The 12094-nt window shown below is 36.9% G+C and overlaps 1 protein-coding gene across 10 annotated transcripts in view; it reads right to left on the bottom strand.

The window, feature by feature from the left end:
• LOC149538416 (uncharacterized protein C16C9.01c-like) overlaps positions 1–12094 on the bottom strand; it is a 199259-nt gene that overhangs the window by 126011 nt on the left and 61154 nt on the right. For all 10 annotated transcript variants that reach the window (XM_089799734.1, XM_089799730.1, XM_089799728.1 and 7 more), the window contains exons 3-4: positions 5395–5518; positions 5133–5162 (exon numbers count right to left, since the gene is read on the bottom strand). In XM_089799734.1, coding sequence (XP_089655860.1) covers positions 5133–5162; positions 5395–5518 — 154 coding nt within the window. The remainder of the gene's footprint in view (positions 1–5132; positions 5163–5394; positions 5519–12094) is intronic.

Here is a 12094-nt window from a genome sequence, read left to right as displayed (position 1 = left end):
CTCAATGGTGATTGTGTCCTGTCATATGGTGCTTGGAAGAGACCGTACGAAGAGTACTTAAAGAGCCGTATGGTTTCCACAAAAGGGTATGTTAAATTGTCGTACGATAATGGGGTCAATCTCCAACTATCTAATGCCCGTATGGTATAAATTCTCTACACTCTTCTTAAAATTTCGTACGCCATCTTATTACTCCTGGCTTTTCAAATGCTTCATATTGTTTGCCTCAATGGTGACTGTGTCCTGTCATATGGTGCTTGGAAGAGACTGTACGAAGAGTACTTAAAGAGCCGTATGGTTTCCACAAAAGGGCATGTTAAATGTCGTATGATGATGGGGGCGCTAAAAGAACCGTACGGTGGCTGAAGATGTTGTACGGTGTTGCGAAGAACCGTATGATGCCTTGGAAATGTCGTGCGGTCACCATACGATGTTTTTATAACACTTTCTTCTTTTTTTCTCTCTTCTTTTTTTTTTAGCTATTATGAGTTACCATTGTTCATCGACGGGGAAGTAGTCCTCGAGGGGTATATTTTTAACTTGGAACCATTTACGGTTCCTGGTACTTCTTGCCCATCCAATGTCCACAAATTTATTGCTCCGTTGTTGCCCACTTCCCGGATTTGGTATGGTCGAATGCATTTCACTTTAAACATCCTCGGTTTGATTTCGTTCCGTCCACTATACTTTAATACCAATTGGCCTAGTTGAAATTTACTCAATTTCAAACGCTTCTCATGCCATAGCTTCCACCTGTTTTGTGTAACTTTCGTGGCCCATTGTGCCTGCAGTCGTCGCTCATCTAGTTTATTTAAATTATACCATCCCTCCCTCAGACTTTCCATATCTCCAAGCTTGTTCTCGAAACTTGGTACCATGAATTCTGTCGGCTACCACTCCTTGCCATCAATAGATGTATTCTTAATTTTAGAACCTTCACTCCGTACTGCTGAAGTTTTTATTAAGCCCTTCCTCTTTGTTTCCTATGCAGACCGTATGATGTGTTTTCCTTTCTGTTGGCACCTTTCTAGTAAATTTGTGGTGCGTTGTAACCTTTTCTTTCCACGCGGTCCATTCACTGTGTACCGTACAGTAGAATCTTTCCTTTTTTTGGGTTCCTACTATATGTTCTTCCCTTCAGCTTCAGCTGTAACCACCTTTCCTTCTTCCACTTCTCTGTATTCTTTCAAATATTCATTTTCCTCTTCTTTCTCACCTTCGTCGACCCTTAACATTTTACAGCTCAGAAAGAATTCGTAGTCCTCTATCTGCCAGTAGAAAAGGCCATTCACCAAGTCTAGGTCGTCCTCATTCGACCCTCCTTCTAGTCTCAATACTCCCTCTTCATCAGGTTCCATTCTCTTCTTCCCCTTGTCATCCCTTCCACTTTCGCCTTCGGCATCCGACAACGCTGCCTCCCCATCTACCATTTGTGAGTGTAGGTCAATTATGAATCTTCTACCTCCGCATTCCATTGATAGGGTATTCTTCTTCCAGTCATGCTTAACCTTTGCTTGTATGAGCCATCCTCAGCCCAAAATGGCATCATATCCTCTCCTCTTTAGCGGGATGATGACGAAATCGAGTAGGAATGGTTGTGTTCCAATAGTCACTGGTTGTGCCATCAGGATTCCCAACGATTTGATCCCGTGCTGGTCTACCATGAGCAACTAGAATGTAGGTGGCCACAACATCGGCTGTCCCAACTTCTTCTAGGTATCTTCTGGTAGGACGTTTACCCCTAAACCTCCATCCACAATTGTGTCTGAAAGGACCGTTCCTAATATACCCATCTCTACGATTGCCAAATGTGAGGGCTAGCAGCATTGGGTCCATTGCACTTGCTTCGCTTTCCTTTTCCCTTCCATGTTCTCCTAGTAGTTCAGCAGTCGGAGCTATGTTCGTGAATGTTGTCCGTAGTTGAAGCATTGTGAAGATCAGATCATTTAACTTGACTGGTATTTCAATTTGTAATATCTTCCTTATGATGTTTTGTTCTGCGTAGTTCCTCATTAAGGCACTGGTAGTGTCCTTCAATTGTGATTTCTCTGCCTGCATTGCTTTCTCAATTTCTGCCCGCACTTCTTCCAATCTCTTCTTTTCTTCCGTTGGGTCAGGGTACCGTTTTGCTTGCTAATGGGTGATTGCCAAGACTTTTTTGTCCATGCCGATGTAGATCAAATTCACTCCTAATTTCGGGCACTTGGCATCTTCATGATCTCCAGGACCACACCATTTTCATAACAATCTTGGTGCGTTTGTTGATGTACAATTCCGTGCAAAGTGGCCCCACAAATTGCATGCTCGACATTGAACCATCGGATGGCCATTCACATCGTACTAAATTCGATTGCGGCCCCCATTAGTATTGTTGGTATTGTTGTTTTGCCCTCTTCTGTTATTTTTGTACCCACCCGAAGTGGCACCATCATTGCTGGTGTTTCCACTCCCTCCTAACGCGAAAGCCTCCAGTGTCAGGAGCACTTGTTGTTGCCCTCCTATTTTCATATTGAAGGGGCATTCTTTTGTGGAATCTCTCATAATTTGACAGATATCACAAAATTGGTTTTTCGGGCAGGATCCCTTCATGTGACCTTTTGTCTTACATTCTGTGCACCACAGCTCATTTCCCTTCATCTCTTTCTGCATATTCTTAAATTCCTTCATCATTCTGATCATATCCTTCTGGAGAGCTCGGACCTTCTTGCTGTCATTTTCATCACCACTGCTATCTTCTTCCGAAGACGTGTCATTTGAGTCAGATGAGCTACTTTTCTTCTTCTTTTTCGTTTTCTGTTCACTCTCTAAGTCCATCGCCTAATTGTATGCTTCAGTGTATGATGATGGTGGCACAATCTTCATTTTCTTCCTTAACTCCGAGTGTAGTCCTTCAATGAACCATCTCTTTTTCAACCCATCTACTGGCTTACTTTCCATTTTATTTATTAATTCTTTTGGTTTTTTGGCATATACACGGACTATCTCATTTTTTCCTTACTTTGTGGTGTAGATTTCTGCTACGATCTCATTGTCGTCTCACAAAAATTGAAACTCGGTGATAAACTCCTTTTTAACTGCTGCCCAAGAAGTTAATTTTTGGGGATCCGCGTCGGCAAACCAATCAATTGCTACACCCCTTAGGGTTTTTGGAAATTGTTGGACCCATTCATCTGTGTCAATTACGCCATTCGTCGTCCAAATTGTTTCGCATGTCTTACAGTGTCTGATTGGATCGCCATTCCATTACCATCAAATTTTGGCAATTTTTCCTTTAGCCCACCCATTACTATTTGAGTTGGAGTTAGTTGTGTACCCGCGCTATTTTGTGCGTCCGCGTTGTTTTGCACACCCGCATTGTGTTAGACAGTCATCTTATTTCCAACAGCCACGTTACTTAGTCAAAAAGGGTTTTCCTCAAGCAAAGTTGTCTGTTCCAAAAGTGTATCACGGACAAAGAGTTCACTCCACGTTCATGCTCCCTTGGCACTCCGAGCCGTGCGAGTTAATTCTCTTCCATCTAGATTCTCTTCCTCAGCGTATACAGGTTAAGAAATTCCTCCCTTATTTTTTCCACCAAATTCAACCGCTATCGAGTCTCTTCCAACAATTCCTCGGTGCTTCGGTGTCCCTCGGCAATTTTCTTTAACCTTCGTCTGCGCTCAGCCTGTTGTGCCAAAATTAAAATTTCTTGTGCAGTACATATTTCATTTTTTTCCATTATCTTATTTTTATCCTTGTTAAGCTGATTCAGCATTAGTCTTCATTCCTCTGCCTTCATTCCAGGTCCATTGGGCAATGACGCCAAATGTTTATCATAATGGGTAAATAGTTTAATGCATACAGACAATAGACTAGAACATGTAACACAGCAGTACTCCTATTATTATTCGCATATATGCCAAAGAGATTACATAGTGCTTCCAATGATGATTACAACCATGATCCAAAGTCCATTCCGGATGGTGTACATATACCATCCCGAAGGGGTGACTCAACCGTCGCGCCCATTCGGATATAATTAATTCTACTCGTCGGCTACATAATAATTATCGACTACATGCTAATCTACCCGTCGGCTATTTTATAACTTTACCGACAACATATTCTTCTCCTTATTTTCCAAAATAATAGCTTTCAAGCTTGTCATAGTTAAGTATGTACCTTTTGATTTCTATCTAATATGATGAGATCCTTTAAAAAGGAAATAAAAACTAGAATCAAAGTCTATTAATCATTTTTTAAACTTTTTTTATTTGCTTGTTCTTGTTTTCAAGATTGCGCTTGGGATTTGGACAGTAAGATAGCTTTTTCACTCCTTTTCTTAATGAATATATTTTCAGCTAGAACCAAATTTTGCAATTAGATCCCTAAGTCACCTTTTGCTCAACAAATTTCAACATGCCCAGACCACCTGTTTTCCGCTTGGCAGCATTGGACAGAAAATGTTTCTTTTCCTTCCACAAGTTACCAGCATGCTGGGAGCATCACTAAGGGTTATGCTTAAACTAATCCAAATTTCTCAAGTTTCCTGTAAGTTACTGAAACTAATCCAAATTTATCTATTTTCCTCTATTTTTTAACATCGATCAGTTGCATCAATCTCAAGCATAAAGGCAAGTTTTACTATAAAGTAACGCACATACATGTACAGAGTTTGCAAAATTACTATATAGTTCCAATCCTAATTGAGGTTATGAGTATTAAGGTTGATGCTATTGGAATCAGCCTTCGCAAATTATTGAGTATTATGCTAAGACTGATACTCACTATTTCTAGATGTCAAAAAGCTAGTGCCTCAAACCAGGTTCTACCCTGGTTTTGTGGAGAAATTAAACTCTCGGATAGAAAGAACATTGTGGTCTACCAGTGAAGTCTGCATTTCATGTTGCTAGCACAAATCCAAAGACTGAAACATGACATCATGTCATGTATACCACGAGGTAACAGACTGATTTTGTCTACAAGAACCAAAAAGAATGTACAGAATTCCACCATTATCAGTAATCAAAATTGAAAAAACCATTATATGATGTGTAAGAAAATGTAAAGAAATCACCAACTAAATTGAAAATATATGCATTTCAATTGAAAAAATATATTGAAAGAATTCAGAATTATCACTATGTATTTACCTGGGTTCTCAACCCATCAAGTTCCAAGATCTGCCAAAAGATAATGGCTATTTCTGTGAGTAGTACAATATGAAGAAAAAGCATAATACCTTGTAACACCTAGGTAATATAAAATTTATTATACATGTAAATTCATCAAGTGGCATCAAATAATGAATAAATTAATAATATAAACAACCTAAAAGTTTCTTATAAATCATGTGCGCTGTCAAATGAATCAATTTATGTCTGATACAGAATTGCTTTAATCATTTCCTATCACCTGCCAAGCTCTAAGAGTTGGGGAGGACCACATCAAAAGGCCGCTCAAATCAATTCCCATATCTTCAAGCCATCTTTTACAGGGTAAAGGAAAGTCTGAGCCTATCCCACTAGCTATTCCAATACTGCAAGACACGAGATACACATTAATTTAGTTAATAGCACTAGAAGTGCATCCGAAGATTGTAATACAACTCATTTCAAATAAGTCAAAACTAACTTTGCATAATCACTATCCATGATAGCTAAACTGCTGGGAAACTTCTTTTCTTCAAACATAAATTTTATTTACCAATATTATAAGTGGACTAAGCTTGGGTATGCTGATTCAAACCACACAAACACACCATATGTTCTTTAAAACAACAATAATGATAAATATGTAACCTATTATATAAGCTACAGAAATAATATAACAAGTAATGCAGAGATGAGAATCAAACTAAAAAACAGCAAATAACAAAATGACATGAAAAGATTACACATTCATAATTATGAAGAATTTTCTTTGGACATATTATTAGCAAAAATGGTGCTAATAATCTTGGAACTCAAGTAGGATCTGCCAGTGATTGAAAAACAAAGAAGAGAATAAAGAGTGTAACTTCTAGACATGAAAAAGACTTCTCAACTACAGGAATTTCATAGTAACAATCAAATTAAAAGCTATTATAAATATTTTCACGTCAAGCCCTTAATCAAGTTATATTAACACTGCCATGCATTGAGGTCTTTTGTCTTTAGAATTTGGAATATTCTAGAATATCTGAGAAGCTGAAAACTAAAACAATTGCTTACAGAATTTAGAATCATCGATCAGACCTTGTCAAAAAACGAAGATGCTAAAGCTCAAATGACAAACATAGAAATGGACATATCGATATTTTCTCTATAATACTGAAATCTTCATTTATATCAGCCTTTGAGATGATTCATGATACCCGAAGTAAGAAAACAAAAACTTGTCATGTGCCTATACATAATGACACATATATAGTTTAAAACTTGAACTATAAATTTCATTCCTGCAAGGTCAGTATGAGTTCTTAAAGCATGAGTGACAAAAAGAGTTTGTGAGAGCCTTTAGCAGTTGAATACGCAATTTTGACTACAAATATGAAGTAGGTGAAGAGGTGAGGCAACTAGTTCTATGTGCACATTTTAATTGCCCTTCCAAGCTAGTAGAAGAATAAAACTTTGAGGCCATGACAGCAAAAGCATTAGCTGTAACATTCCTGTTTCTATCAGGCAACATGATATCAAAAGCATCAAATGTTTTTATGGCATTGAAATAACCATCCTCATTTTTTTCAAAAATACGTTAGCTTCAGCTGTAAGTGAAATCCATAACAATTTCCTTTCTATTTTTTTTATCACTCAAATCCCAAAAAGAGCAAGGCAAGAGAAATAGTCTTCTGGATGTAAATTAATAAAAAGCAAATTCCTGAAAGGAAAGCATTATGTACCAACCCATCCAAACCACTTAGTGTGATGCATATTCATTACTGGAAATCAAAATTGCACCTTCCACTTGTCCAGTGGTGAGGAAGGGGTATTCGCTTATTCTACAAGAGAGCTTATACAATTTGAAATGAAAAAGAAGCTCCTTCCACTTATCCAATGGGGGCAACTAAAATAACCACTTATTCAAAGCTGTAACTGTAGCATCATGATTGTAAACCCTTCCAGTTTCACACTCCCTTTTAGTGCCCTTGCCTTAGTATGTTTCCACATTTTCTCTTTCCAGGTCTATTTGGAGTCCCTTCACTATCAAACCGTTGTCATGTGCTAGTGTCAAGATCACATTATGTAACATGAGTCATCCATTTTCCATTTGCCACTTGTCCAACCCTTTTTGGGTGTACTATGGTAATATGCATGTGATGTCCCTTTTTTAGTAGGTAACAGGTAATGAGCATTGTTAGCTTATCATTCTGATCCTTGTGGGCTAACAAATGGTTTTGAGGGTCTCTGGTGGTCGACTTACTATTTATATAAGTCAGTGTTGGCAAGTTTCCATGTTTGGCTTGGCACTTAGGACTTATATTTGATCAGTGGTGCTTCTAAACTTGAGTAGGTTACTTGAGGATTTATGAGCCTATGGTTATAATTGATGTTATTTGATTATGTTATACTTAATTTATAACATTATAAGCATAGTTAAGTGTTTTTATTAAAAGTGCATTAAGGCGCCTACGGGAATGAATTATATTAGTTCAAATTCAAATGTGCAACCAAAAAAGCAAAGTCATGATCAAAGTGAAAAATGTAAACTACAAACTACTAGCCATTTGGGTATTGGTAAATCTATTGCATTGATTTTATAAAATGCAGCTCCAAAGACCAAATGGATTCATTCCATGCATGCAATTTTTGATATTGTCGTTGGTAAGAAACTCGTCGAGGGTTTCAACAAAATCCATCTGCAGGGATTGGACAATTCTTGCATGATTTATAAACACTATGCATCAGTGTTGAGTGCTAGTGAATTGTGTTACTCAGAGGCTATTTCTTGTAGCCGAGTGTGCATCGAAAGTGAAGGGTTTGAGTGTAGATTCTCAGCGTTAGATCCCAGTTTATTATCACAGGGCTGAAAGGATGCGTTTGTATGTGAATAGCAGCATTTTTCTTAGGCTGTGGTTGATGAATTTAGTGGTTGCAGCAATTTTGAAGGACAGTCCCACCATTCGCAGCAGAGAGTAAATTGAAGGGCTGCGATTCCATTTACAGAGCCTGCATCTCCAATTAGAAGGCTTGTTTTTGCTTGGAAGGCTACCACATTACATTCATTATCACGCACGCCAATCCTTGCACACTAATCTGGTTGCTGCTATTATTACTTGTGGATATCAACGTCATTTCTTAGGCTCTGGGTTCGTGTCTCTGTGTGTGTGTGTGTGTGTAAGTGTCACTGTTATTACAGCTTTCTTGCATTGTGATCTTTACTTGTATATATGAAATGAATAAGCTTGATAAGTATTGTTGTATTTCGTTTTCAATTCCCTTACATTGTGTTCATTTTAATTTTTGAGAAAATTCAAACAAGTATATATATTTGGGAAAAAACAAAAAAAATCATATATTGTCGAAACACAAAAAAAATGGCAAAAACTATCAAAAAAACATCAAAACATCATTCTTCAGCAGAGTTGGTGAAAGAGCTAGCAAGGTTCTTTACATTGGTATCAGAGTGGTTTTCTACCATCCTACAGGGAATTGGGTTCATACATGCAGCCACAAAGGTTTATTGCAGGATTTCATTATACTCGCAAAGGTAGAGCTTCACCACTAGGTGAAGGGGAACAAGAAATTCAGTGTGGCACACTGAGTGATAGATTTGGAGGTAATGCCAGTGATTATGGGAAGAGAGAGCATAGAGAGTTGTTTAGGCAGATTGTACATAGCCAGCAAGAATTGGCATATGGTCAACACCAAGTAGCTAATGTACTTCAGCAGCTCTCTGACACCCTTAAGCAAATTTCTTTGCCCAGGGGTTGTAGGAAAGACAATAGTACAAGGAATATTTAGAGAGTTCACACAAGTCTAGAGCTGATCATCAAGCTGATCTCACAGGTACACATGATGAGCCTATGCGTCTTTTCTAAGGCCTAAATTGGATGACACTAGTGCTTAGAGTGAGGCAGCATCATTTATAGAGGATGTGTTGGCATTACATGCAGAGTGGGATGCATTATCTTTTGATTTAAATATCTTAATTTTGATAAGTTTATTAGCCAGAAGCGGGAGCACTCTAGAGGATGTCCAGATGTGAGACCAAGGCAAAGAAAAAGAGACTTGATGCAGGTAACCAGCAAGTTGACTTTGACTCATTGTCATGCCCAAAAATTCAGGGCAAAAGACAACTACAAATTTATTTATTTTTAAAAATTTAAGGAAAACTTAGGGGATCCACTCGAGGTTCCCAAGAAACTATTACATTGCATTAGGTGTTGTACGTGTTGATACTTACACCCTAACAAGGCATTGAGGATTAGGTCATGTTATAAAAGCAATGTTTCAGTTAACATGCTAGGGTATGCGTCATAAGGATTATACTAGATTCATCCTTATATTGCCACAACATTTAAGAGCTAATTTCATTTCACTCTACATCCTTATTATGGACGGAGGTAACACCCTAAAGGTTAAATGCAAAAGGGATAACAATCCTAGCCGAATTCGATATCAAGTGTTCCTAGAGCAACAACACTTCTATGATTAGCCGTAGGGATTATGTATATATTATAAGTTTAATTATGCTCCATATCTCTATAAGGCATGAGAGGGTACTCCTAGTAGACATGTTCGAAGAAACTCGTTATGAAATCTTTATTGAAATGGGTTCACAAAATGGTTTGGATTAATAAAAAGGGATATATAGATAAATAATTATCCATGTCTAACTCCAATATCATTTAATTACATCTTGCATTATATCCTATATCCATAGCGTTTTACATACATAATTAGACTGCAATATTGAACAACATCATTACTTTTCCATTCCAATTTCCATATTTCAATTACAAGATAATTGAATAAATAAACGCATCGCTATTTAATTTGCCTCTTTATATAATTATGCATTATTTATGATATATAGTTTTGCCTATTGCCTTGAACGTACATAATTTAATCATCAAATTACTCATGTTAATGTTAAACAATTCATTCATATATAGGTGTCTAATAATCTACACACACATTAATGATTCATTATCTTAACTAAGCTAATTGATATATATATATGATATGTAACATTAACTATAACTATGTCATTAGTCCCTTACTAACCCATATTTACCCATTTAGCAAATCCATATCATAGTGCTTTTAATATATGTAATTTTCAACCAACTACCTAATCTATAATATTCATTAATTACCAATTATATCACAACTAAAGCTATCCTAACTAAATTAATACTTACTACTAGTTACCAATTCCTGATTAATCCAAAAATCACTATTCCATTTATACACTAACATGGTTACTAACAATTAATTATACTACTCACAAATCACTAAATTTGTTTTTTTTGTACTTACTAATCAACAATTGATTACATACTAACTAATTTACTGCTTTATTTACACAACTTGCATTTTAACAATTAATTAAATTCTAACAATTACTATTTTATAAACCTACTAACTATCTATCTAATTAACTACTAACTAATTTTCCAACTATACTAACTATCTTACTAACCTATTTACTAACATACATAATTCCACTACACCATTCCCTAATTCCCTAACTACTCCCACATGGCCCCCTACTTCCCTAAAATCCTATCTTCTTTGCTTTTCACCCTTCCCACTATCCTACACCGCCCCTTCCCTTTTCTAACCCTCACATGCTTAGAGGAGGTGTGAGTAGTAGCAAGGAGGATGGCGTGAAAGGATGGGGGGGGGGGGGGGGGGGGGGGGCGGGGGGTGGGCACTCTTACCTAGTGCAGAGTGTAGGTTGGCGGTCAAAGGGTATGTATATATATAACAAAATATATATGGGTGAGAAGGGCCCCTTTCGGTCAGCAGCCCTCTCTCCACCCACACAAAATAGATATGGGTGAGAAGGGCCCCTTTTGGTCAGCAGCCCTCTCTCCACCCACACCCTTTGACCGCCAACCTACACTCTGCACTAGGTAAGAGTGCCCCCCCCCATTTATGTATGTATGTATCTATTTTAATTTATTTATATTTGCATTAAACAAAGTGTATATCCTTTTGATAGCAATGGACGCCTAGGTAAAAGGGGTGACAAGCTTTTTTGCATATCTTTTTTTTTCTTTGTTATAAGAATACCCATTTTACAAGTCATAGGATTTTTCCATGGTTCTTTCATGTTACCATTTTAGCTAGGTAAGTGTTTTTACATTGTTATTTCTAGTGTGGGGAAATCCACAGGAATATTCCCTCTGAATTTTTTATTGGACTGTATTAGTTTTGACAGTGGGGTATTTTTTTCCACTTCCCATACAATATCCAGAAAATACAATGTACACTTCCAGATTTTGTTTGTTTAAGTATACTTATACCATGACCTCTGCTTAGTTTATTTCCCTTACTTGATGTGTTGCAACAGTGAGTTTCATTATAGTGCTGATCTTAATGCATCTAATTGAATCTCTTTTTGAAACTATTGGAATCACATGAGAATTAAACTTGAAACTTAAGAGTTTGTAACATACTAATCACTTGCATCAAATAAATCCAACTCATGTTTTACCCTTAAACAAAAACAATTATGAAATCTACTAACTCATTCCTTCCTTCCCACAATGAAATTTTGAATGTAATTGCTTATTGAGCTAGTTATATTATTGAAATCATTTACATGATCAAACATAGTATGAATACAATTTTCTCATCACGTTTCGTAAACCAAATGAACATATTCCAAATATATACTTATTTATTTCAATGAACATTAAGTACAATTGAGTAGCTTCTTAGAATGATTCCTTGCAACATTTCAACTACACCTACAATGATATTTTAAGTTTTCAATTTCACTACATCCAAATGCCTATCAATGAAACAATGATACAATTATATATGATTCTTTCACAATTCCTTCATTGCTACCATGCAATCATGCATTACAACAATGTGAACAAGATGGAGATTTCTCCATTTCAAGTGCATTGCATAATGACAAGTTCCATCTTCATACTACACCAACACAATGATCAAAT

The sequence above is a fragment of the Cupressus sempervirens genome, chromosome 9 (assembly GCF_028749045.1).
Source record: "Cupressus sempervirens isolate cs-2001-9-10 chromosome 9, ASM2874904v1, whole genome shotgun sequence".
NCBI lineage: Eukaryota > Viridiplantae > Streptophyta > Pinopsida > Cupressales > Cupressaceae > Cupressus > Cupressus sempervirens.
This window is presented reverse-complemented; position numbering and strand designations above follow the sequence as displayed.